The sequence below is a fragment of the Nuphar pumila genome, chromosome 15 (assembly GCF_984573655.1).
Source record: "Nuphar pumila chromosome 15, dmNupPumi1.hap1.1, whole genome shotgun sequence".
Taxonomy (NCBI): Eukaryota; Viridiplantae; Streptophyta; class Magnoliopsida; order Nymphaeales; family Nymphaeaceae; genus Nuphar; species Nuphar pumila.
In genome coordinates this window covers 41145049-41172496 of record NC_143263.1, presented here as the reverse complement: position 1 = coordinate 41172496, position 27448 = coordinate 41145049, and the positions used below count along the sequence as shown (strand labels likewise).

Here is a 27448-nt window from a genome sequence, read left to right as displayed (position 1 = left end):
CTCAACTTCCTGACGAAAGGTTCTACCATTCTCAATAACGGAAATAAACAGTGATGGCAAAAGGCTAAGGGGCACCTCAATATGAATCAGAGCATACGCCATACGCTCAAGGTTACGAGTTTGCAGATCAACATCAAGGAGAGAATCCTTGAAGAAATGCGACACTCATAGAATTTGATATTCCAAAATTCGGCAAGGAGTGCAAGGAGGGGAGTCCAAAGAGAAACTCGAGATAAGAGATCGAGTTTAAGATCCATACCGGGAAACCAGCGATCAACTATCAGCGTGCAACCCGCAACTTTTCAAATACCTCGATTTATGACAGTATGCATGTCTGCTTCCTTTGAAACTCTAATGAAAAAGAGCTCATTGGGAAGGGAGGAAAAAACAGAAATTCCAATTGCTTAGTAGATAGACCAACAGAAAGCCCAGCTAGAAGCATAAATTTTAACGGCAACACCTCCATCATTAATAACACCCCCATCATTAATAACACTAATAGATTCATTTGATTCAGGATGAGGGATAGAGCACTCTTCCACAATATCAGGCCATGATTTAGACCAAGAAGGTATAGAAAGGTTAGGGTGAGGAGACGGTAGATTCCATGGTGACGGAATAAGTTGGCACTACTGTTTCTGCAACTGTGTTGTCTAGAACTGCACAATTTAATCAAAGCACATAACAATTTTTTCACAGTAAATTACATAACTTGGTGCACAAGTGGCCTATAGTTGGTGTTTACGTGATGTCATCTAACCCGGAAAGGTGTGAAATCTTCTCCATATTTATTAACTCCCCGACAATGAAGAGTTATAACATGATCATGCAACGAGTTCCTTATACAAAAGACTTTCAAGAAGGCACTCATTGATGAAGACAAATCCAAAAAAAACAAGGGATTTTATCTATTCTGAAAAATAATGGTAGTTGATGCCTTTTTAGCATCCTGCAAGATTCTAAGACGATAAAAACTCATTATATATCTTGCCTCAAGCAAAACCTTTTGCCTATAGCTAACATCCTGTCAAAGATTAAAATTGCAGTTCTTTTGAGAATCACATCATTCACCAGCCAAGTAGTAGGAGCTTCAAAAGAGCCATGCGAATGAATAGACCATTCTTTGCTTGCCTGAAATATGCAGCTCGAGAATCATCATCCACATCCACTGTTATCTGAAAAGTACGAACCATGTCACACAAAGTAGCAGTATTCAATATAATAATAAAATCAACGTCAATCACAATAACAGCAGCAGCAATAATAATAATAATTTGTATATGTTACAACTTTCAATTATGCACTTCAAAGTCATCTGCTCACCTCATCGAGCCTTGGTAGTGGATGCATAACGACAGCATGCTTCTGCAACACACCCATGACTTTCTTGTCCACAGTGTACTTTCCTCGAGCCTTCTCATATAAGTCAAGTCGGTCACCAAATCTTTCCCGCTGAATGCGTGTTTGATATACAACATCACATTTTGATGCCACTTCCATGAGATCTGCACTTTCTTCCCATTCAACTCCTTCAGAAGTAAGGTAATTCTTTATATCATCCTACAAAAGGGAAAATGATGTATTTAGGATAGCATATTTCTTACAACATATAACTTTGTTTTTTCATAAACCACAGGTGGTTTATAACTTTATGTTTTCATAAGCCACAGGTGGCTTAAATAAAAGGAACTAAAAACATACAATGTGCATATATATTGTTCTATGTATCATCTTTCTATGGAAGCTGGTCTAGAAACATACAGCGTGCATGATTTAAATGGTAATAGTGAAATACATCGGAATGCTTGATTCTAAATTGTATCCATTGTCATGGGTAGACATACTTTCTTGTTGCATATTTGAAGCCACATTAAGGGTCACCTCCATTCTACTACCATTCAAACACCTCTCCTTATGTTACACCTTAGCCAAGCCAAACTGCAACGGAATCACAAGTCTATACAAATCTAGAAAAACTCTTCAACAAGCCAGAAGTAATCATTTAATTGACCAAGTTATTCATGCACCAACTTATAGCATGGTGTACAGGTCTTCTTTATCTCTCATCCTCATCCTTAGTTGCTTGTGAAATAATGGCTGTAAGAATCATTCACACATTTTGTCAAACCTAGAGGCAAAAGAACTCTAGTTGTTCTCTAGCCCAAGGCAAAAGTTGTGTACAACAAACTTTCAATATGGATGGATAACCTTTAACTTAAAGGAGAACACCATGGCCTACATCGCACGTTATGCCAACCCTTCATTTACACTGTTTCTTACGGAACATAGCTCCACCAAGGATCTCCTACATTAGTAATGGCATGTCTTTCAGCAGATTATTTACAATGTAAACCATCATCATTATTTTGTGGCATTTTGTTTCTTCAAATACCAGTTTAATAATTTCAATTAAAGAAAAGAAAAATTCTCATTGCAAAGCAAAGTTCACATTTTTTTAAATCGGAGAAACCACCCCAGGATCAGAGACCTGGTCATGCTGGCTCTGCCTGCCGTACTTACAGTCACTGTCCCGACAGTGTAAAAGTAAAACTCAGAGGGCTTGCCCCTCGCCCCCAGGGAGTTGCCACGCTTTGGCTTGCGCAGGGGTTGACACTCATGGGATTTGAACCTAGACCACCCACCAAGGGCCTAGGCACCATCGCACTACGCCGAAGCCCTTGTAATGCAAATTATAAATTACTTATTTTCCTTCATATAAATGGCAAGAATGTCTGGAATACAAGGTGAAAAATAAAAGGATGCATCTTGGAATTTCAATACTGAAAAAAAAGGAAAAGTAAAAAATGATTGGTTAAATTGGAAGGAATATGTTGAGCTCATTTACCTGCATTTTAACAACATCAGGTGCAACAAAATAAATTTTCACATCTTGGTATTTCGCCAACAGATATGCAAGCGAACGAACTGTCCTGCCATTAGCAAGGTCCCCAACAAGACCCACTTTAATGCCATCTAATCTACCTATCTCTCTGTCTATTGTGTATACATCTAATAAAGCCTGAAAAGAAACCAATAAAAGGCATCTTGATGGTCCAACACATTGCATGCTCAAATGAGATATTGAATAAATAGAATAAAGACACTCACCTGAGTTGGGTGCTCTCCCGGACCATCACCTGCATTAATGATGGGAATAGTTGCAGTGGAAGCAGCTCTTACTGCTGCTCCACGCTCAAAGTGTCTCATGACAATGATATCTGAATAACCTTCAACAGTTCTTATGGTATCTGCATAGTTAATAACAAGCTTATTCACTGAACTGTGTATAGTGAATCAAATCAAAAGATATTAAAAAATACACATATATACCTTCTAATGTTTCTCCTTTAGATGCTGAAGAAAACTCTCTTGCATTTTCTGTTGTCAAAACTTCTCCACCCAAACGCTTCATGGCAGACTCAAAAGAAAGCCTGGTTCTAGTTGATGGCTCATAAAATAATGTGGCCATCAGATAGCCCCTCAAAAGATTTGCACCAACAGAGTTTTTTTCAATCTTTTCCATTTCACAAGCTACTTCAAATATTGCGCTAAGAATTTCCCGATTAAATTGTTGTGCTTCTAGCACATGATTAAGTTGGAATTTCTCACCCACTAGAAATGAATTGGATTTTTCAACAGCAACAAAATTCGATGTTTTCCCATTCCTACATAATATACTTTCTGACTTCCTCACACAACAATCACTAGCAGAAAATAATGAATGTTGTGATAGATTTAGGAGAACTGAGGTACTTGACATTGGCTTCGTAAAGCTAATCCTTGAATGAGACCCTACAATCTCCTGACGAGTTTCCCAATGACAATTGATGGCATAAGTTGAGCATTTTGGGACAAGCACGCCATTTTGCAGTGCACATGTATAAAGAGAACAAAATGCCATTTCGGAGAAGCAGCACCTCAACCAACTAGGATCGGTTTACTCTGTCTTTCTTTGTTGTACAAGCCAGTTTAGTTAGCAAGTCCTTGAAGGAGGCTTGCAATTGAAATGGTAAAATCTGCATAACGAATTCATGAAGCTCACAACTCTAAATTAAAGTAATAGCTCATTCAAATTACAAAATGCCAACATGTAAGGACATCAAACTACTTCCTATAAAAAGTAACCAGTCTAAAATTTTAAATGTAATGTTTACAAAAGTAATTCCACAATGGTGCACATTATCTTCAAAATAGCAAGAAAGATGATATGGATCGGATTGATCCGAATCCAGAAACCCAGAAGGTTGTGCGAGTTGGGCCCACACATGGGGTGCCCCCCTATCTTTGGCCAGGGTTGAAGGGCATGAAACTCTCTTAAAGGGAAGGTTATGATGGTGCTAAGAATGGGAAAGAAGTGGGATAATGAGCTTGGTTAATTCTGGAGGTTAGGATTCCAAAATTAGCCAAGTCAACTTGGAGTCCAAGAGGGTTTAAACAAAATTAGCTTGGGTCCAAGAAGGTTTAACTAAAATTAACTTGGAGTCCAAAAAGGTTTAACCACAAATAAGAGGGATCATAGGACTTGTGTATATACGGGTTTAATGAGGGCCTCCTATGTGTATATAAGGGCCTTGTATTTCTCTGTTGAAGGTGTGAAATTTTTAGTCAATATGAATTGCTCTCTCTCTCTCTCTCTCTCTCTCTCTCTCTCTCTCTCTCTCTCTCTCTCTCTCTCTCAGGTTACCCCACTTTCCGTAAGTTGTGTTAAGCTCGGTTTGGGTCTTCGGTGCTGCCCAAGGTCCAGCCAAGTCTATGTACACCAAGCTCGTAGAACTGGTGTGGTCTTGTCGTCCCAAGCCTTCCCTGGAGTAGTGGACTTCATTTAGCATGTTCAACCTCTTTTGGAAGTCCCTCTCTTGGTCCCTAAGGTTTGAATAAGTTTGGATCTCCTTCTCTCATCACTTACCCGAGATTGAACCCATTGAGACCTAGTTAAGCATACCTAAATGGTGTTTGTTTGTTTCATTCCCCCACAGAATTTGACACCTATGTGTTTGTTTCATGCCAAAGAGAATATGGGCCATGAGCAGAACCCCTTAAAGTGGGTGAAATAAACAAACCTTAAGGTCATCGTTTGTTTCATTCATGACAAAGAGAAATGGGTTTCGTGTGAAAACCATCTCTAATGTGAAAGACATTTCATGCCAAAGAATGCTCCTGGAGGTGTTTGTTTCACTTGAGAAAGGTGAATGGCATTATCATGTGTGTTATACAAACCCAATAGAAAGAGAAAAAGAGAAAGAGGGGTCCTCTCAATCCCATATGTTCAAGAGAGAGGGGTTTCGGCAACCCCATCATATATATATATATATATAGAGAGAGAGAGAGAGAGAGAGAGAGAGAAAACTTACCTGTTGTGTAGAACGGTGGGGGAAGGACTGCACGACAGTGGTGGATGATGGAGGATGGCACGCTCAGAATAAAGAATGGTGGAAGAGGGCACAACTGTTGCATCACACTTTTAACTGAGGAGGAAATAGGGCTCACCAATGGATTCAAGTTTCTGCTCAAAATCATTCCCTAGGGGAGGGGGGAGTGTTGCAGCATACGAAAGGATTTTCTATGGAAAGCACTGATCAAGGGGGAAAGGGGCAACCCTTTGACCGTGGGCCTTGCCAGATGAGTGTTTGTTTCACCCAGAGGGTAAACAACTCCTTTTCCACATGAAAAAGAGTTGTTTCCTATAGGAAAGACCCCCCCCCCCTAAGGCTTACTTTGATACGTAAGGCATGCGCTAAAATCACTCATTTTCATGTGAAAGAAGGGCAAAACAAATATGCCTAAAGGCTTCGTCCTTTTCACTCATTTTACACATGAAAATTAGGGTGTATGTATGAAACCCACCATTTTTGTATGCAGATAAAACAAACATGCCAACTACATTTTTTGTGGGGCCCACAGTCTAACAAGGGTTTCTTTTCGCGTTGACCATGCATTTTACATGAAAATCCATTGGAACCCCCCCCCCCCTCTCCAATGAATGGATTTAAGCATGAATCTTTTTACACATGGGATGCCTTTCCCATGGATGTATTTTCATAGGTCTTGTTTGATTCATTCTCATGTAAAGGAAAGGCTTTATATGGGAATAAGCACTCATTTCTAAAAAGTATTGCCAACTTAGCTCATGTGAAAGCTTTCATAGGAGGGAGGTATGAATTGATTTACATATAAAAAGTGGTAGTTGGTGGGAAACCAAAATCAATAGTTCTATGACCGGCTTCAACGTATGCAGCATAAGCAACAAAAACCAATGAATAGGCAACTGGGACTCAGTTGGGATAGCATGACACTTCCCCATCATGATGATTTGACTTTTGTTTTATTCATAGTGGAAAAGGATTACATCAGGGTTGCCAGCTCAAGTGCTCAACACTTTCCCATGTAAGTTGCATGAGACAAGCGAGACCTTATTGGTGGGAATGAAACAAATGAAGCCTAAGGTTGCTTAATTTGATATGTATGTATTAGAATACCTGCAGAAATCAAAGACGAGAGAGAGAGAGGGAGAGAGAGAGAGAGAGAGAGAGAGCTCTGATATTGTTGAGAATCGGCAGCCTGTTTCCTTCACACAGTCTCGCTAATACATCATTAGCCTTAATAGGGTTACAATAATTCACACGTGGACAAAAATGCCCTTGTATTAGTAACTCATTACATTAAAATACAAAGCCTGGGAATGGATATGGATCCTTTATTAAATGGATCCATATCCAGCCCATATTCTAATACCCTCCCTCAAGTTGTGCATGGGAGTGAACCATGTGCAACTTGTTCTTAAGATACCAGAAACATTGACTTGTAAGACCTTTGGTAAACATATCAGCAATTTGGTCTTCTGAAGGCACATAAACGGGTTCAATCTCTTTGTCTGCTATCTTTTGTCTGATGAAATGTTGATCAATCTCAATATACTTAGTTCGACTGTGATGAATGGGATTGAATGCAATTTGTATAGCACTTTTATTATCACACATAAGTGTCGAATTTGAAATAACCTCCCCCATTTCTGTAAGTAGATGCCTAATCCAGGTCACTTCTGCAGTGGTGGTTGCCATAGATCTATACTTTGCCTCTGTGCTAGACCTTGCCACAGCTTTTTGTTTTCTGCTACTCCATGAGACAAGATTTCTTCCAATGAAAACACAGTATCCTGAAACAGACCTCCTCTCATCTGGATCCCCTGCCCAGTCTACATTTGTATAGGACGATATGTTATGTTTTGGTGACTTCCATGAAGATTGAATATATGTAAGTCCATCGCCTATTATTCCTTTTAGATAGCGAAGGATGCGTTTGACAGCATCCATGTGACCAGTCTTTGGTTCATGCATGAACTGAGATACTTGATTAACAGAATATACAATGTCTGGTCTAGTAAAGGTAAGATATTGCAATATACCCACTAAACTGCGATACTTGACTGCATCAGGATATAACTCACCATCACAAATACTGAGCTTTTGGTTGACAACACTGGGTGTAGGTAGAGGTTTACAATCTGTCATTCCTGCTTTAGCCAGAAGATCAAAAGTGTATTTGTGTTGAGTTAATGACATTTTGTTATCTTGTCTGTCCACCTCTACACCAAGAAAATATCTCAGTTCCCCAAGGTCTTTCATTTTGAACTGCATACTCAATAAAACTTTAATTCGTTGAATGTGGTCTGGAGCATTACCAGTGATCACAATGTCATCAACATATATGAGTAAGAAAACCAGGGTGGTATCATTCCTGTATATGAACAGAGAATGATCTAGTTGGGAACGAAAGAAACCATGTTTCTGAATCTCTAAGGAGAAGCTTTCGAACCATGACCTGGAAGCTTGCTTCAAACCATACAAGGCTCTGGTTAACTTGCATACATACTCTTTTGGGTCTCCCTCTGCATAACCTTAAGGTTGCTCCATGTAGACCTCTTCCTTTAAATTTCCATGAAGAAATGCATTTTTAACATAAAGTTGACTAAGGGTCCAGCCATGTTTAATTGCCAAGCCAAGTATGATGCGAAAAATTCCCATTTTCACCACTGGGCTGAATGTCTCATCGTAATCCTGACCATATTCTTGAGTGAAACCCTTGGCTACGAGACGTGCCTTGTACCGTTCAATGCTACCATCCGGTTTATATTTAATTTTATATACCCATTTGGAACCAACAACATTCTTATCTGGAGGACGGCCAACTATCTCCCATGTTTGACACTCATGAAGTGCCTCGATCTCCTCATTCATCGCTTCAATCCATTTGTTGGATTGGACAGCTTGATGAAAACCAAGTGGTTCATCATGTTTCTCAATCTTGCATAGAAAAATTTGAAAGTCCATAGAAAAGTTGTCATAACTAACCCATTTTTCAATAGGATGTCTTATCCTACATGATCTTCTTGGTGATTCTTTGTTATCAGGCAATGCAACGTGTTCTTCAGCAGGTACATTTGTTTGCTCTTTGGGTCTCCTGGTATACACATTACCTTTGTATCTCAGACATGCTGTTTGTGATGCATCATCTGAAACTGTCTCACCATGTATGCCTTCAGGGATCAAAATAGTATCTTCGGCAGTATGTGAAATAAGTTCAGCACTAAGCCATGGATCATACCAATAAACAGTTGCGTCACCGTGTTCTCGATTGTGATTTGCTTTACTTTTCAGAAAACTATTTTCATCAAAAACAACATTTCTGGAAATCCTAACCTTCTTATTGGCAGGGTCATAACACCTGTAGCCCTTATGTTCATCTGCATAACCAACAAATTGACATATGGAGGCTTTGTCCTGAAATTTAGTTCTCATGGATTTATCAATGTGTACATAACATGTGCATCCAAAAACTCGTAACTCATCGTAATCAGGATGTGCACCAAAGAGAACGTAATAGGGAGACTGATTTTCAAGGATAGACATAGGAAGACGATTTATCACATGAGTGGCAGTGTGAAAAGCTTCTGTCCAAAGACTAATGGGCAAGTTACAATCATGCATCATACTCATTGCACTTTCCACAATATGTCTATGTTTACGTTCAGCAATTTCATTTTGTTGTGGAGTATACGGGCAAGAAACTCTACGATGTATCCCATTATCTTGGAGAAAATCTAAAAATTCTTCGGAGGAATACTCACCACCTCCATCACATTGGAGAATTTGAATGTTTTGGGAGAATTGAGTTTTAACATAGGCATGAAAATGACGAAAGATGGAAAAAACCTCTGATTTGTGTTTCATAAAGAATATCCAGGTAAAACGAGAGAAACTGTCAATAAAAGATACATAATAGTTGCTTCCAGAAGAAGAAGGATTGGGGTTGGGCCCCAAACATCAGAACATATTATTTCAAAGGGCATGGAGGCTCTTTTATTTATTTGATGAAAAGGAAGTACATGACTTTTGCAGACCTGACAACTGGGACACATTTTATCCTTCAATGAAGATGAAACATACTTTGAAAGAAAACCATTAGACACTAACTTTTCAATAAAGACTTGACTACAATGACCAAAACGAGAATGCCAGAGATCTGGCTTATTACATTTGGATATACTTAAGACGCTTTTGGAGACATGATCAGACTTGGGCTTCAGGACACTGGAGGTTGAATCTTCATTGAAGACATACATGTTTCCACGTCGCTCTCCTTTAGCGAACATCTGCTTTCTTTGAAGATCCTTGACAAAGACAGAAGTAGGAGTAAATTCCACAGATGAATTGGTAGAGTCAACAAGCTTAGAAACAGAGATAATATTTTTCTTTATATTTGGCGCATGAACGACATCAGATAAAGAAATAGATGACTCAGACAAAGGAATGAGGACATTGCCAATGTTTGAAATAGGGTGGTGAGTCCCATCTCCAGTTACAATATTAGATTTACCAAGATAAGGAGTCAAGGTAGAGAACTTACCTGCATTGCCAGTGACATGAGTTGTTGCCCCAGAGTCAACATACTATATTCCATCATCACTCTGTTTTAGATTCAAGTTGGCCATCGCAGATAAGAGAAGATCCTTGGCATCATCACTGACTCGAAATGTACCTGCAGTTCCTGATGTAGCAGCATTTCTATTATTTTGTGTTTTGTTCCGATTTTGTAGATTGAACCAGCAGTTGGCTTTGATGTGACCACGTTTGTTACACTGGTAGCATGTGGGAACATTCTTTGAAATACTGACATTAGGATTTGGTGTAGGTAGTAACCCACGTCTACCCTGGATTGGAGTTCCCCTGCTTCTGCCACGTCCTCCTCGTGAACGATCGGCTATTATCCCTGTGGCAAGAACCTCATGCGTAGATGATTGTCCTGCTGAAGCATCAGACATGCTTTTCAGAGTCATCTCGTACAGAAAGAGTTTAGCACGTAATTCTTCAAAACTGAGTAGCGTAGGTAGACACAATAAAGACGTCACAAGAACATGATATTCTGGTCCCAGAGCATTCAGTGTCTGTTGCACCTTTTCTTTATCTGACACTGGATATCCAACCATGGCTAACTGATCTGTGATGCTTTTGACTTGATTTAAGAATTCAATGATGCTCATTGCCCCCTTTTTTAGCATCTGAAATTCGCGTTTGAGAAACAACACTTTGGCCTCCGATATCTGAGAGTAGGTTTGAGCTAAAGCCTCCCACAAAACTTTGGATGTGTAATCATCAGGAATGGAAATCAGTACTTCTTGTGATAACGTGGAAGTGATGTATGCGACAAGGGCCTGATCGCGCTTCATCCAAGAAACAAAGGCAGGATTGCGAACAATATTCGGCAATCCTCCATCCTCTTTGACTTCGGTTATGATGGATTCTGGGGGCATTGGAATGGAGTCATCCAAGTGACCTGAAAGGTCTTGACTTCGAATAAAAGGAGCAATTTGCCTTTTCCAAGTCAGATAGTTGTTTGTAGTTAGCTTTTCCGAAACTAACTGCCCCAAGAAATTGGAAGAAAGACCCGAATTGGCTGAAGTATCCATTTGTAGGCTTGTTGACAACTCTTTTTTTTTTTTTTGAGAAAAAATACTAGTGACTGAAACTGGGTTGTTTTATTACAGTTGGCAGAAATTGGCACAATGTCACGACAAGGGAAATGGGAGCTCTAGGGCATGGAAAGTTTGACAGAAAAAGAAGGAGGATATCAAAAACAGATTCCTGGTTGGAAAACCAGGGAACTCGATATCAAAGGCAGATTCCTGATTGGAAAACCAGAGAACTCGATTTTACTGAAATCAGAATATAAGATGTTAAATATGATGAATCAACAGGAAACTAAAGAATAAATTTTCACAACTAAAGAATAAAAAGAAAAAATATTAGAGGATGATGATGTAAAACAAATGGAAAACTGAAAAACAAACTTCAACCAATAGATTTTCATAGTAGAAACTAGAAAGATAGGTAAAACGATGAAGCAAAGCTGTTAAGACTGGTTGGAAAACAGGAAACTCGACCTGTTAAGACTGGGTTGTTGAAGGATGATCCACTGAAGAGGATGATCTGCTGAAGAGGAAGACTGATTGGATTGGAAAATAGGAAACAGGGAACTCGACCTGAAGAAGGTGATCTGCTGAAGAGGATGTAGGGGACTCGGCTAAAGGATCATGTTTTTCACGTTACGCTGAATAAGATGAAGGGGACTCGCTGCTCGTTGAAGGATCTACTGTTGGGTGTGGCTGAAGAAGATGAAGGAGACTCGGCTGAAGGATTTCAGCCTCTGAATGGGAAAGACTCGACTGACTGCAAGGAGAGATGGAGCCGATGCTGAATGGGAAAGACTCGGCTGACTGAAGAAGATGAAGGATCGTGCTTTTCACGTTTCGCTGAAGAGATTCTTTATGCCCAGACCTGCCGCTGCTCTGATACCATATTAGAATACTTGCAGAAATCAAAGACGAGAGAGAGAGAGGGAGAGAGAGAGAGAGAGCTCTGATATTGTTGAGAATCGGCAGTCTGTTTCCTTCACACAGTCTGCGCTAATACATCATTAGCCTTAATAGGGTTACAATAATTCACACGTAGACAAAAATGCCCTTGTATTAGTAACTCATTACATTAAAATACAAAGCCTGGGAATGGATATGGATCCTTTATTAAATGGATCCATATCCAGCCCATATTCTAATAGTATGGATAGTCTTTTTTTTGCTAAGCCAAGAAAACTCGATGGTGAACCCATATGGAAACACCAGTAAAACCCTTGAGGCTCATCCCAACCCTCGCAGGTACACTCAGCTTTGCTTTGAACACAAACACATATTGTAGTTCAAACTCGAAATGCAGGGTTAGCACCACATTCCGCTCTTGCTTGCTACCATGTGAGCAAATGCAATCTACTCTATGGGTAAGTCATATGTTGTGGATAATTTTGTTGCGATATAGTTACCTTCAAATGCATGCAAACTCATGAATGTTACCAGGTTGATAAGACACCATGCATTTCTTGTGCAATCCTATTGTCAAGATAGTGCAAAAACTACATTACACTTACGATATTTAATCTATGATGTAAATGGTTGAATGAGGGCGGGTGGTTGTCGAAGAGAAGGAAGAGAAAAAAGGAGGAGAAGGAAAGGAAAGAAACATGAGGGTTGGCTAGTGTTAGTTTAGCCTGCCCCTAGTAGGGTAGTAAACGGGTCGGATTCAAGAAGCAAAATTTGCAAAATTTGGCTGTCCCATATCCGAACTGATCCGACTTTCCAATGTATTTTGGGATCCGAAATCCAATCAGTTTGCATCACTAGCAGCTAGTCTAGAACAGCAAGAGGGTGGGCTGCCCGGTGGTCTGGTGGTGGTGGTGGTGGTGGTGGTGAAGTATAATAAGAAGGGGAAAGTAGTGGTGGGTAACAAAAAGGGAGAGGGGAAATGGTGGTGGACAGCGACCATGGGGCCAACCACAAGTGCAAACTTTTGGTTGGTTTTAAATGCATGCTGCATATGTTATCGTTTGTTACATGATTTGATGTTCTGAATACTCTAGCAGCCACACAACATTGCTTGTCAGTGGCCAAATGCATATTTGATCTGAAAATTTTAATAAATAGTTGTAAGCTATGATTAGTCGATGCCGCTCTTTGAATAGAACTGGTGTACCTTCAAATCCAACAAGATTGTCCCTCAAAAGAACTAAGGCAATAATGTATGATTTTGATACCATTTGATGTAATCCCATTGTTGAGATTGTATAGAAAAATACATTGTGCCTACTCTTACATCATTTTAATCTAGATAAACTAAGATTTTACAGAAAAATAAACAAAAATATTAAATCAATTTACTTAGAGTTTATTCCATCAATAAAAATAAAACCTTTCAAGCTTAATATTTTTGTTATCAGAGCTCGGTTGGTGATTGGGCTTCTCTTTGTTATCTTGGGACGTGTGCCTCTCAAGCTTTTTGAAGAAAGGAAGAATATTTGGTGCCGATGGAACGTGATTCTAAAGTGGAGTTTTCTTTTAAGCTCAATGGGTCCAACTATCTTATGTAGGCCTCCGCTATGGAAAATCATCTAAGAGGTAAGAAACTTTGGGGTTTTGTTATGGGAACTACTCCCGAACCCTCTCTTGTTCTCACTAAAATTGAAAATGAGGTTGAAAAAGCTTTAGATGGCGATGAGCGCATCAAAGCTATCAATGACCATCAATCCAAAGTTGAGGATTGGGAGAGTAACCATGCCAAAATTTTGGCATGGTTTATGAACAATGTAGACCTTAAAAATTGTGCTAATATTGCCAAATTTAGAAGGGCCAATGAGGCATGGTTTTTCCTTAAGGATATGTATACCCAAAAGGATCTTGCTCGACAATTTTTTTGTCAAGAAAAAATCTGTTCCACCAAACAAATGGATATGAGTGTCTGGGACTACTTTAGCTCTCTAACCCTTCTTTGGGATGAACTTGCTCTTCTTGAGCCTAAATGGGTGGCTCCGGAAGATATTGAGTTAAGAAGGGAACAAATTGAAAAAGAGCATTTTTTCCAATTTCTTCATGGTCTTCGGTCGGAATTTGAACAAATTAGGGCATCCCTTCTCCATAGAAGCAAAGCCTTACCCATTGAAGACGCCCTTGCCGAAATATGCCAAGAAGAAACTCGGCTTGGCCTAAGCGTTAAGAGTGATGAAGTTTTGGCCGTTACTAGGCCCGGATCAAATGTAAAAGCATATAGACCTCCTCACTTTAACAAAAATAATGGGCCTAGAAAAGGAGTGATATGTCATTATTGTAATGAACCGGGACACATTAGACCGGTTTGTCCCAAACTTAAAAGGAAAAGTAGCCGCGGTTGGAGAAAAATCTCCAAAGAAGGAAGAAGAAAGTGTCAAAGAGGGAGATATCAAAGAAACTCTTAATCATATCTCTGAGGTTCTCCAACATCTTCTCAAGACTTCTTCTTCAACATCCGTAGCCGCCATCGCCTATTCCTCATCACCTCCAGGTATGTGGATACTAGACTCCGGTGCTTCTTTTCATATGACATCTCATAAAAACTCTCTTTCAAATGTTGATTCCGAACCCATATCCTCTTATGTTTCAACGGCCGATGGAACATCTTTGAAAATTGAAAGTATTGGAACACTTGATTTTAAAAATTCTCAAAACTTTTTTGTTCCTTAAGTAAGAATCGTTCCAAAAATTAATCTAAATCTTTTTTTTGTTTCTCAAATCACCGATCATGGATGCCAAGTCTCTTTCTCACCTAAAGATTGCACCGTACAGGATCTCCAGTCAGAGAAGCTGATTGGGCAAGGCCATAGAAGGGGTGATCTCTATTTTATGGATTTTTTGACTCTTCCATCTAAGTCATCTTGCAATCTTGTAAAATACAAAAGTATTGGAATTTGGCATGAGAGACTTGGTCATCCAAATTTTGTAAAAATGTCTCTTTTTCCTTTTTTGGACAATACTTGTAAAGACAATCACATGACTTGTAAAGATTGCATTTTGGGGAAATCTAAAGCTACTCCATTTCCTCAAAGAAGTTACTTCACCACTCGGCCTTTTGAACTTGTTTATTCCGATGTGTGGGGACCTTCCCCTATTTTGTCTAAAGGAGGTTTTTCGTACTATGTGGTCTTTATTGATGACTTCACTCGATTTACATGGATTTACTTCCTAAGTCGCAAATTCGAAGTTTTCTCTTTCTTTAAAGAATTCCATGCGATGGTTAAAAATCAATTTTTGGGAAACCTATCTATTCTTAGGTCCGATTCGGGAGGCGAATATATGTCCAATGATTTTCAAAGTTATTTAAAAGAAAATGGAATTTGTCATCAACGCTCTTGTCCCAACACTCCGCAACAAAATGGTCTTGCGGAAAGAAAGCATAGACACATAATAGAAACCACAAGAACGTTATTAATTTCAAAAAATATTCCAAAATCCTTTTGGGCCGAAGCGATTCTAACCTCAACATACCTTATCAATAGAACCCCTTCATCTTCTTTGAAAAATCTTTCTCCATTTGAAAAACTTTACAATATGTCTCCCGATTATAAAAGACTAAGAATTTTTTGATGTAAATGCTTTGTTCTAACTCACAAAAATGATAAACTTTCTCCTAGGGCTATTGAATGTATTTTCTTAGGATATGGCGAAAAACAAAAAGGTTATCGATGTTTTGACATACTCAAAAACAAACTTTATATCTCAAAAGATGTCACATTCCTAGAAGAAGAAAATGGTTTTTCGCACCAAACAAATGAAAATATCGATTATTCCTTTTTATTTGATTTGTTGCCTCAAGAAAACATCATACATGATCATATTGATTCTAATGATCCACTCATTGAAGATCATTTTGAACATCCAAATGATGATCAAAATTTAGAAGAAAATGTTTCAAGACAAATACAAGTCTACTCTAGAAGGAATGAAAGAAATCCACCTTGTGCCCTTGAAAAATTCTCTCAAAGTGAGTCGATCGAAGAAACCTCTCAAAGAAGATCAAATCGTATTTCCAAAGCACCAAATAGATTTGTTTCTTATGATTCTTTTTCTACAAACTTTCGAGCATGTCTACTTGCTCTTCACTCCTTTCATGAACCATCTCATTACAATGATGCTAAACAATATGCTCATTGGAATGAAGCTATGGATCTAGAACTTAACGCTATTAAAAGGGCACAAACTTGGGAAAATATTGATCCTCCCAATGGCAAGAAACCCATTGGATGTAGATGGGTCTTTAAAGTAAAAACTAAGAGTGATGGTTCATTAGAAAGATATAAGGCTAGGTTAGTAGCTAAAGGATATGCCCAAGAGTATGGGGTAGATTATGATGAAACTTTTGCCCCAGTTGCTCGAATGACTAGTGTTTGAGCTCTTATTGCTATAGCCTTTGTTAAAAAATGGCCAATTTTTCAACTTGATGTCAAAAATGCCTTTTTAAATGGAAATTTAAATGAAGAAGTTTATATAGAACCTCCTCCAAGTATGAATTTAAATGGAAAAATTTTAAAATTAAAAAAGGCCTTATATGGACTTAAGCAAGCTCCTAAAGCTTGGTATGACAAGTTTAGTAATGTATTAATCAATTTAGGATTTTCTTCTTGCTATACTGACACTGGTCTTTTTGTTAAGAAGACAGGTGACTCCATTGTTATGCTTCTGTTATATGTTGATGATATGATCATCACTGGGAATGACAAAAAGGGGGTAAATGATGTAAAGTCTATGTTAAAAGAAACTTTTGATATGTCTGATCTTGGATATTTGAGATATTTTTTAGGGATTGAAGTAGCTTATTCCGCGTGCGGATACATCCTATCTCAAATGAAATTAGCTGCAGAAATTTGTACCAAGTCAGGAATATCTGATGAAAAGAAAGTTGAGACTCCAGAAGTTATCAATGCAAAACTGAGGCTTGAGGATGGTGTTCTTCTTGAGGATCCAACCCCCTTCCGTCAATTAATTGGATCCCTCACCTATCTATCCATCACACGTCCAGATATAGCTCATGCGGTTCATGCAGCAAGCCAGTTTCAGCATGCACCCACTTCGGTTCATATGGCGGCCGTAATGAGAATTGTGAGATACGTCAAAAATATCATCTCAAAGGGACTATTCTTATCCTCTTCCTCATCTCTTGAGTTAACTGCTTTTACTGATGCTGACTGGGGAGAAAATCCCAATGATCGTATCTCAATTACGGGTCTTTGTATTTTTTTAGGTGAATCTCTCATTTCGTGGAGATGCAAGAAGCAGCAAAAGGTCTCACTATCATCCACTGAAGCTGAATATCGGGCCATGGCAATGACAACTATGGAGATCGTATGGCTCAGAAGTCTCCTTGGTGACATGGGCGTCCCTATTTCCACTCCCACCAAGTTCTGCTGTGATAACAAAAGTGCGATATACATTGCCAGCAAACACACTTTTCATGAGCGGACCAAGCATATTGAAATGGATTGCCATTATGTTCGAGACGAATATCTCAGAGGAACTATCACATTACCATATGTTACTTCAGAATATCAACTGGCTGACTTCTTCACCAAGGCGCTCCCAACTCCACGATTTATGTTTCTTCTTAGCAAACTTTCGGTCTTCTCCCCGTAAAGTTTGAGGGGGCGTGTTAAATTATGTATATATTAATATATATATATATATATATACATATATGTATATATACATAATTTATTTTCTTATTTTCTTTTTCTGTACAACCAAAAACCCGATAGGGGTGTTTTGGTAATTACCATGTAATTTTTCCCTTTTTTATTTTTCCTTTTTTTCTTTCTTTTTCCCTTTTTTCTTTTTCCTTTTTATTTTTCACTTTGGAGGACTATAAGGGGCCCCACCCATCTAGTCGTTGGGGCCCCAACGATCATATTTATGACCGTTGGGGCCCCAACGATCATATTTATGACCGTTGGGGCTCTCAACGACTAGAAGGGAGCCCCCTTTATGGTCTCCTTTTTAGTTCCCCTCCTCTATAAATAGAGGAGGCTCTCTCCTTGTAAATGCATGGGGTTTTCACCCTTCTCTTCCTTTCTTCAATAATATTCAACTTATGACTTTAAGTCATTTTCTACTTTTGTGAGTTTTGTGTGTACACCTTTAGTGTTTGTGTTCTTGGCTCTTGTGGTCACTCTTAAAGAGTGCCTTTGCTCTATTGGTGCTTCCACCTCTTTTCATTACATGGTATTATATGTGTGATAGTATTGAACTATGCAAGGGAATGCTATAATTGTATTTTTTATATAATTTTATGGATCCTACAAATGTAATTTCCTAACAAACATCGTTTAAATTATTTTTTTATATTAATTGTATGATATCTAGATTAAACACATTTTTGGAGTATTGTGTGTTGTTGATTTTTACTTGGTTATTAACTTATAAGTGTGTCACATTTTAACGCATCAGCATCACTTTACAAATAATTTGTGTAATTTGTTATATTGTTTATATGCTATTAAATTGGTCTTAAATACATATTTTAGTTTAATTTCAGAAAGATTTCAAACAAAAATATATTTTAAAAATATCTCAAGATTTTTCTCACAATGAGACTTTGACTCATTTAAAGGGCCAACAATGCCACACTGATAACCAGTAGTGTGCATGTGTGTTGCTCCGCAAAGAGAAATTTGTAGAAATTCTTAACTCTCATTTAGAGGGCCAACAATAATACACTAACAACTAGTAATGTACATGTGTTGTTAAGTGTGCACACAAAGAGAAAGTTGTAGAAATTCATAACTCTTTGAACTATTAGAATTAAATGGAATTTGAGATTCAATTATTGATAAAAAAAATAAACCTTTTTTTGTTTGTACATAAATCACTACAGGTTGAAGCGTGCTATAAATCAAATCAATGGAAACTTGCACAGTTTTCCAGCTTAATACAACTCAATTATTGATAAGAAAATATGCCATAATGTTGAATGGCTGTCACATGAACTAATATTATTTCACTCTCATATTAATCAATCTCAATAAGTTTTATATATATATATATATATATATATGTTTTACATATTGCTAAAATATTAATTTGAATGACTTTTTAAGGTAATGTATTATTGCATGAAATTGTAAGTGTATGGTCGTAGACTCTCCAATAATGTTTAAAAGAACACTTGTATTCAATCTTTCTACTTTTTGCGTAGAAAAAAAATGAGTTTTAGAGTACTTGAGAGAGAGGGAGAGAAAGAAAGAGATCATCACCTTCATTGTTAGAGAAGCATGTCACAATAAATATTTGTCAATTTTCAGCATGATGTCCACACCATGGCTCAGCCTCAACATAATGTAAAGTTGAAATTTCACCTCTCAAATATCTAATGAGTCCTCCTTAATGCTTACAATAACAACAACTACGCCTTCATCCCAAACAATTGGGGTCGGCGATATGAACCAAAAAAGAAAATCATTCTGGGTCTTCCACATGAATCCTTCTCCTCCAATCATTTCTATGCAATGTCATGTCCTCGGTGAGGTTCAAAGCATTCATATCCTTTCCTATCATCTCCATCCAAGTCTTCTTAGGCCTACCCCGACCTCTTTTAACTAATATATTTTCCCATTTCTCCATCCTTCTAACTGGAGCATCATTAGGCCTTCGCCGAATATGTCCAAACCACCGTAAACGATTCTCTCGCATCTTATTTTCAATGGGTGCAACACCTACCTTCTTACGTATCTCTTCGTTCCGAATCTTATCTTTTATTGTATTTCCACACATCCATCTAAGCATCCGCATCTCAGCTACACTCATTTTTTGAATATGATGTCTCTTGGCAGCCCAACATTCCGTACCATATAGTAAAGCGGGTCTAATAGTCGTCCTATAAAACTTTCCCTTCAACCGCAATGGCATTCTACGATCGCACAGCACTCCAGTAGCACTTTTCCATTTCATCCACCCAACCTTTATCCTATGATTTACATCTCCATCAATTTCTCCATACTTTTGAATGATGGATCCCAAATATTTGAAATAATCATTCACCGGTATATCTTGCTCACCAAGCTTCACTACACTCCCATCACTACTTCGTTGCTTACTAAACCGACATTCTATATATTCAGTCTTACTCTTACTCAACTTAAAACCTCTAGCTTCCAATGTCTGTCTCCATAATTCTAACTTAGCATTAACCCCAACTCTAGACTCATCAATCAAAACAATATCATCAGCAAACAACATACACCACGGTACATTTTCTTGAATTGATCTCGTAAGCTCATCCATCACTATCGCAAATAGGAAAGGGCTTAAAGCAGATCCTTGATGTAACCCAACTGTTATCGGAAAATTGGTTGTCACCCCTCCACAAGTGCGGACATTGGTTACTACTCCTTCATACATATCTTTAATTATACTAATGTACTTGAGAGAAACACCTTTCTTCATCATTGTCCACCAGAGAACGTCCCTAGGTACTTTATCGTATGCCTTCTCCAAATCAATAAAAACCATATGCAAATCTTTGTTCCTCTCTCTATATCTCTCAATAAGTTGTCTAAGAAGATGTATAGCTTCCATAGTTGATCTTCCAGGCATAAAACCAAATTGATTCTCCGATATCATGACAACCTTCCTCAACCTATACTCAATCACCCTCTCCCAAAGTTTCATAGTATGACTCATGAGTTTTATACCACGATAGTTTGTGCAGTCTTGTATATCACCCTTATTCTTATATAGAGGCACCAAAGTACTCTTCCTCCACTCATTAGGCATCTTATTTGTCCGCCAAATCTTGTTAAAAAGATTTGTCAACCATTCTAAACATTTCTCTCCCAAGCATTTTCAAGCCTCGATAGTACCATCTGAGTCGCCGACTGCCCTTCTTGATTTCAGTTTCTTCAAAGCCTCGGCAATTTCTTTCTTTTGAATCTTGCGCATAAAGTCACGATTCATCTCATGAAAAGGAATGGAGAAGTCTCCAAGATCCTGAGCATGACTTCCATTAAATAGCTTATCAAAATAATCTTTCCATCTCTCTTTAATCTCCTCATCTTTGACTAAAACCCTTTGTGTTTCATCTTTGATACATCTAACCATACCCAGATCCCTCGAATTCCTATCTCTTATCTTTGTAAGCCTATAAATATCCTTCTCGCCCTCTTTGGTATCTAACTTGTCATAAACCTCCTTATATACCTTATCCATCGCGTTTCGAACTACTTTTTTAGCTTCCTTCTTTGCTATCATATACTTTTCCAAATTCTCATTATCACGACTCTGACTTAGATTTCTATAACACTCTCTTTTAACCTTAATAGCTAATTTGACATTCTCATTCCACCATGATGTATCCTTACTTAGCGGTGCACCGCCTTTAGACTCACCCAATACCTCCTTAGCCACCTTTCTTATACCACCCGCTATCTTATTCCACATTGATTCTGAATCCTCCTCGAGACACCAATCAGCTTCCTTCACTACCTGCTCTACAAACATTACTTGTTTAGTTCCTTTCAGTGCCCATCACTTAATTCTAGGATCTATCCTATGTCTATCCCTTTTGCGGCATTGTCTAATTCTAAGATCTAAAATTAAGACTCTATGTTGTGTAGCTACACTTTCTCCCGGTATAACCTTACAATCGATGCAACAGCCCCTATCTCTCTTTCTAAGTAGAAAAAAATCTATCTGACTCGTATTAACTCCACTTTTAAATGTTACTAGGTGAGACCAAGGTTTTAAAACCCGTGACTCGGGACTCGACTCGTTCTTTATTGACTCGTGACTCGGCGGGTCAACTCGGTGACTCGGACCGGGTTTTGTTAACTTTTGATTTTAAAAGAAAAACAATATATAAATGATCATTTAAACATATAAAGGTTTATAGAATTACTTAATTACTAATTTACTAGTTTAATTGATTAATAAGTAAAATAACAAGTAAATAAATTATACAGGCAGAACCCAAAATCGAAACCAAATCAGAATCCTAAAAACCTATACCCGTTACCCAAAATCGAAAATCTCGATACATTGAAAAATACAGCCAGAATAATTCTGAATCGAATTGCACAGGATTGGTTTAAATCGTCTATTTGAAAAAAAAGTTTTTTGAAGAAATTCAGAAAACATACAAATTTAAAAAAATTATATGTACAAGCTGATTCAGCTGCATTCCCAAATTTCATAGGAGCCCAAATCAACCCTTGCACCAAATAAAAAGGGGTTGATTCGAAAGTAACTGGTGTTCCAAAATTTCTACTGATTGCTATTTGTGCCAACAGAAATATCGTTTACATACAAAGCGTGTTCCAAGTACATCTATTCCGATGAGCAATGCTCAACCAACACAGTTTGTTGTGGTGGGTGGTATCTGGGTTCCACCAGAGTACACTGCAGTAGCAACTTCTAGCCAAGCCGCACCGGCAGCTATCTACACACCCTCATCAACAACTGCTTCACCATCAGTAACAACAACAACATCGATTCCGACATTAACGGCTAAGCCAAAGAAACAAACACAACATCCATCTCCTGATGGGCCCTTGCCATCAGATCGAAGGGGTGGTGATAAAAGTGGAAGCAAGGAAGAACACAGCATTTGTGAGGAAGCAAGTTCCTCAGCCACTTCTTCCTCCCGCACTACCACCTCCCCTGCTCTGCAAACTACTTTTGCACATATTTACCCTGTTTGGTACACACAGATAGGTAAATATGGGGTTACAGTGGCCTGTATGTTTCTTTAACCAATATACAACATACATACCTTCACAAATCTCGCCAGAAATTCTCGCAGCGACGGAAAGAAACACAAAAGGGGAAAAAATTGAAAAAACATACCTGGTGGCGTCGAAAAAACTTGTTGATGCACTGTTTTTGCGGGAGAAGATGCATCGGAGCTGCTGTTCACCGTTGATGTGCCTTCGTCGGAGTTACTGTTCGCGCTGGAAATACAAAACGCAAAAAAAAAACACGATGGTTGTTCACACTAGAGTTACTGTTCACGCCGGAAACTCCTTTCCGGCATCGTTGTTCACGTCAGAGTTCTCGTCGGATGGCTGGAGCTGCAGCCGCACCGCACCTTTTCGGCTTCTCCTCTCTTCCATCGAGGGTTGAACAGTGAAGACCTTAGTGTTTTCGTTAAAAACTTAAAAGGTAAAGAACCATCGTGTTTTTTTTTTTGCAAAAGTGTCATTACAACGAACCGTCACGATTCTATTTGAATCGTGACTCGCCCCAAGTCGCGCGAGTCCAAGCGATCCCTCCAGCGAGTTTTGTCAACCGAAAGTGAGCAACACTCGCCCGAGTCCAACTAGACTCGTGACTCGGCCGAGTCAGGCAGAGTCAAGCCGAGTCATAGCCGAGTCTTGGCAAACCGAGTTTGCCTTGCGGGGTTGACTCGCCGGAGGGCCGAGCTGAGTCAGCCGAGTTGACTCAGCGAGTTTTAAAACAATGGGTGAGACTCTCTCTTCATAAACCAAGTGCTTGCTAAGATCATATCATAGGACAAACCAAAATCTAAAATCCTTTCTCCACTTTCGTTTATTTCTCCTATACCATAGCCTCCATGGATACTCTCAAGTTCATCCCTACTAATGCCTACATGCCCATTAAGGTCACCGTCGATGAAAAGTTTTTCTCTATAAGATATCCCTTGTACTGCTCCATCTAAATCTTCTCAAAATTGATGCTTAATGGAATCATCTAAAACTACTTGAGGTGCATAAACACTAATAATATTAATAATATCCGCACCTAATACTAATTTAATAAGTATAATCATATCACCCTTCCTACGGACCTCAACTACATTATCTATAAACTCACGACTCATAACAATCCCTACTCCATTCCTATTCCTATTTATTCCTGTATACCAAATCTTATATCCCCAAGGTTCTATCACTTTTGTTTTCTCACCTACCCATTTGGTATCTCGTAGACATAAAATATCAATCTTTCTCCTACACATAACATCTAGTAACTCTACCAACTTACCAGTTAAAGACCCTATGTTCCAAGTGGCTAACCTAATTTTATGGTCTTGGACTAACTTCTTTACCCCCACCCGTCCAACAAAGTGAGGGAACCCTTGCCTATTTGACACCACACCCGGGCGTCGGTGTGACGCGTCGCTTCTGGGTGACGACCTAGCAACCCTTGCCCATTTATCACTGCCTCCGGGCCTATAGAGACAGTGCGTCGCTCAGTAGAGAACGCCCCAACGAAATTCTCATATCGGTTCATATTCATAGGGTATGACTAAGTTTTTATGTTGGCTGTCACTGGCCTACCGCAACCCTCCTCCGTTATCCGAGCTTGGGACCGGAGTGATCTTTCAGTCCTCCTTAATGCTTAACAAATTATATTTACACCATATATTTATTGTTTGAACTCAGTCATACAGATCACATGACTCACATTTGCCATTTAAATATGACCACATGCCATATAATGTAGTTTCTACCGTATTTTTAGGTAGTTTGAGAGAGGTTGAACTCACATAAAATTAAAAAGCAAGTGAAAAAAAAATGATGAAAATAACAAGGGGTGACAAAATAAATTAATTTAATCAACCACCACCAATCACGAACACATCACTACAAAGCATCAAATATCTGTAGGCCTGGATAATCAAGTCCAGGGGTTGTTGGACGATCCAAAGACCCTCCAAATGTTCATCCTTCCTATGGATGGTCCACATGCATACGTTATCCATTCACTTTTAAGATGGATGGCATTTATGTCAGCCCATTGAACGGCCAATATGTACTCAATGTAAAAACGCCTTGGGTGGGCATTTGGTGTTATTTATTTCCAAGACCATATATGTCTTTTCCCTTATAAAATGTTGCTTTCTCTACTTTTTTCATTTTGACATGTTTAATGGTCATAATTCAGGGATGAGGTACAGCAGAACCCTAATGGCAAGAGAGAGAGAGAGATCACCTCAAATCGGTTTAGGGTTGGGAAGGGCCTCTGTCATTCTGCGTCTTTCGAAGCATGTACAACAAGGGTTGGGAGGGCCTCCAGCATCGCGCAACGGCAAGGGTCAGCGTCCCGCGTGCAGAGTCACGCGATCATCAACAGCAAGGATTCCTGCAGCTCAGTGAAGATCAAAGGAGAAAGGGAGAATGCCACACCATAAATCTCACGAAAGAGAGGAGCAAGGAAGAGGGAGAGAGAGAGAGAGAGAAAGGCAGTGGCAAAATCCTTGACGCCGGTGGCCGAAACCCCTTCTCTGAAGTTATCCCCCCTTGCAGGTTGCGATTCTGAGAAGAGAAAAGGCTTAGGTTAGGGGCGATATGCGAAAACCCAATATTTACAAAGTTAGGGTAAAAAATGGATAAACGAGGCAAAACATTCGGCGGTAGCAATGTTTTTACGAGATTTAGTCACAAACGATAATCTCGCAATATTTTGTAAAACTCGCAAAAAAAGCCTTTTTTAACTTTTAGAGTATTATTCGTGAATCTCAAGCAAATTAGAAAGTGACTCTCATTTGCAAAGGTAGATGAGATTCACTTTCTCATAGCTTAACTTTTTATATTCGGCTGCTTATACAAATCAAAAGGATCCAACTAAATGCTCTCTCTCTCTCTCTCTCTCTCTCTGTAACGATCCGGGGCCTCTCGAGCCCGGGTTCGTGGACGTTAGTTCCCAGAGGGAAATTTCTCAATAATCTCAAAAACAGCTCAAAATCGTGCCAGAAATTTTTTTTTTCTTTTATTCAATACTAGAATGTCCATACATCCATTTACAATAGCATAACCATCCAAAGACAAAAGCAGAATAAAAAGTAAAGGAAAACCATACTTCTGATGTGGCAGAATCGTACTAAGTCCTGAGAGTGGTGGCAGCAGTCCCTGAACCTACAGTTGCAACAAAAAGAAGGGGGGTGAGTATACAACCCAGTAAGATTTCATTTACAAATAGACACGACCGTTGCAACTGTAGTGAGCTCTAAGCTCCTAGTCTTAGTTTAGTTTGCTACTATGTCACATGGGTGCGGGTGCGGGTGCGGGTGCGACACGGGTGCGACACAATTTTAAAATTTTTGGACACGGGGACTCGGCAAAAATATATATATATATATATATATATATATATTTATATATATATATATATATATTTTATTTTTAAAATGCCACAGCTGACAGCACAGTCTGTGTGTCTGTGCACAGTCACAGGCACAGCACTGTGCACAGTCACAGACTGTGCACTGTGCACAGTCTGTGACTATGCACAGTCACAGTTACGCAGCACAGTCACAGTCTGCACTGTGCCTTTTTTAATATATATTTTTTTAAATAAAAAATATAAAAAATTAGTTTTTTAGGGACATTTTTGGACTCGGTCAAAGTTGACCGAGTCCAAAATGTGGACGGACTCGGCCTGGACTCGTTGACCGAGTCCGGCTCGGCGTTGACCGAGTCCGGCTCGGCGTTGACCGAGTCCGGCTCGGCGTTGACAGAGTCCGGGCCGAGTCCGAAGCCGCACACGTGTCGGGGCGTGTCGACTCGGGTGCGGCACGTCCTTAGCCGAGTCCGTGTGACATAGGTTTGCTACTTATGCACACATGTTAGTTATGAATTTTACCCCCTTTACCGCATCTCTATTATCATTTTCAAACAACTCTTCTACTCTAATCGGCTATTCCGGACATAGCCTTCTCGGGCATAGCAACCCATGTAGACAACTCAGAGTCTACAATGTTGGCCAGACTTATGAACCACTCACAAACAACGTAGTCCAAACCGGCCTAGACTACGGACACAGGTGCTGCAGCAGCTCTCCGGTTGCAAGTCGGGAGCAAGAAGACTCAAACGATAGCTAGCCGAAGAGTCAGGGTGGCTATACCTGCCCCCAAGGTGTCTCAAGGAGCTATACCTGCCCCCAAGGTTTTGTGGTTCATGCTACGTCCTACATGTGTCTAGTGGGCAATGTTTTAACCCCTAAGGGTCACCTAGTAACGTCTGAGATATTCCTAGGTTGCTCACGAGGTATACACCTCAACATTACCCTAGACCATGCCTCCTAGTAGAGTTCTCATCACACACCGGGTGATCATCCTATAACAACTTTTACTCAACCTTCACATCTTGAATTTAGTGCGTTATACAATCCTCAATGTATATCCACTAATTACTTTTAACACATGTTTACATGTCTGAACTGTTAAGGATGGCAACCCGCCACGGATTAATTCACGATACTTACAATGCCCCTCCCAAGGCATAAGCGTGACATATCCCCAAGGTAATACCTACCTTGAGACTTTGGAACTCTACCCTCAATTTTCACGTAACACATTAATCTCATACATGCAATCATGTCATGCCACTTTTATTTCATAACTCAGAAATTATGCATGATCAGGTTTAAGCATCATACTTGAACTTTATAGATTCCTAGTCATGCAAAACAATGTCTCTTTACAATAAACAAAACTAGCATACTTGAAGCACATAAAATCATATATAAAGATGCCTACACTAATTAGCATGTGTTTTAATCAACTAAGGAGGAATTTGCAAATGTTCACTT

General features: G+C 39.1%; 2 protein-coding genes across 3 annotated transcripts in view; both read right to left on the bottom strand.

Moving 5' to 3' along the window:
* Positions 1–649: 649 nt before the first annotated feature.
* On the bottom strand, positions 650–25384 carry PYRB (PYRIMIDINE B). Of its 2 annotated transcripts, XM_089989222.1 has the most exons (7): positions 24851–25384; positions 5352–5445; positions 3331–4016; positions 3109–3248; positions 2846–3019; positions 1324–1560; positions 650–1175 (listed from the first exon to the last, which is right to left on the bottom strand). In XM_089989222.1, exons 3-7 carry the CDS (start codon positions 3899–3901, stop codon positions 1068–1070), a joined length of 1230 nt encoding a protein of 409 aa, XP_089845348.1. In that variant the 5' UTR covers positions 3902–4016; positions 5352–5445; positions 24851–25384; the 3' UTR covers positions 650–1067. The 2 variants fall into 2 exon arrangements, with proteins under 2 accessions (XP_089845348.1, XP_089845347.1); XM_089989221.1 differs by lacking the exon at positions 5352–5445.
* The window catches only part of LOC149815231 (uncharacterized), a 17986-nt gene continuing 15494 nt past the window's right edge, over positions 24957–27448 (bottom strand). Inside the window, exons 5-6 of the mRNA XM_089990501.1 lie at positions 25718–25773; positions 24957–25173 (exon numbers count right to left, since the gene is read on the bottom strand). Of these exons, the coding sequence (XP_089846627.1) occupies positions 25739–25773 (35 nt within the window). The 3' untranslated portion in view covers positions 24957–25173; positions 25718–25738. The remainder of the gene's footprint in view (positions 25174–25717; positions 25774–27448) is intronic.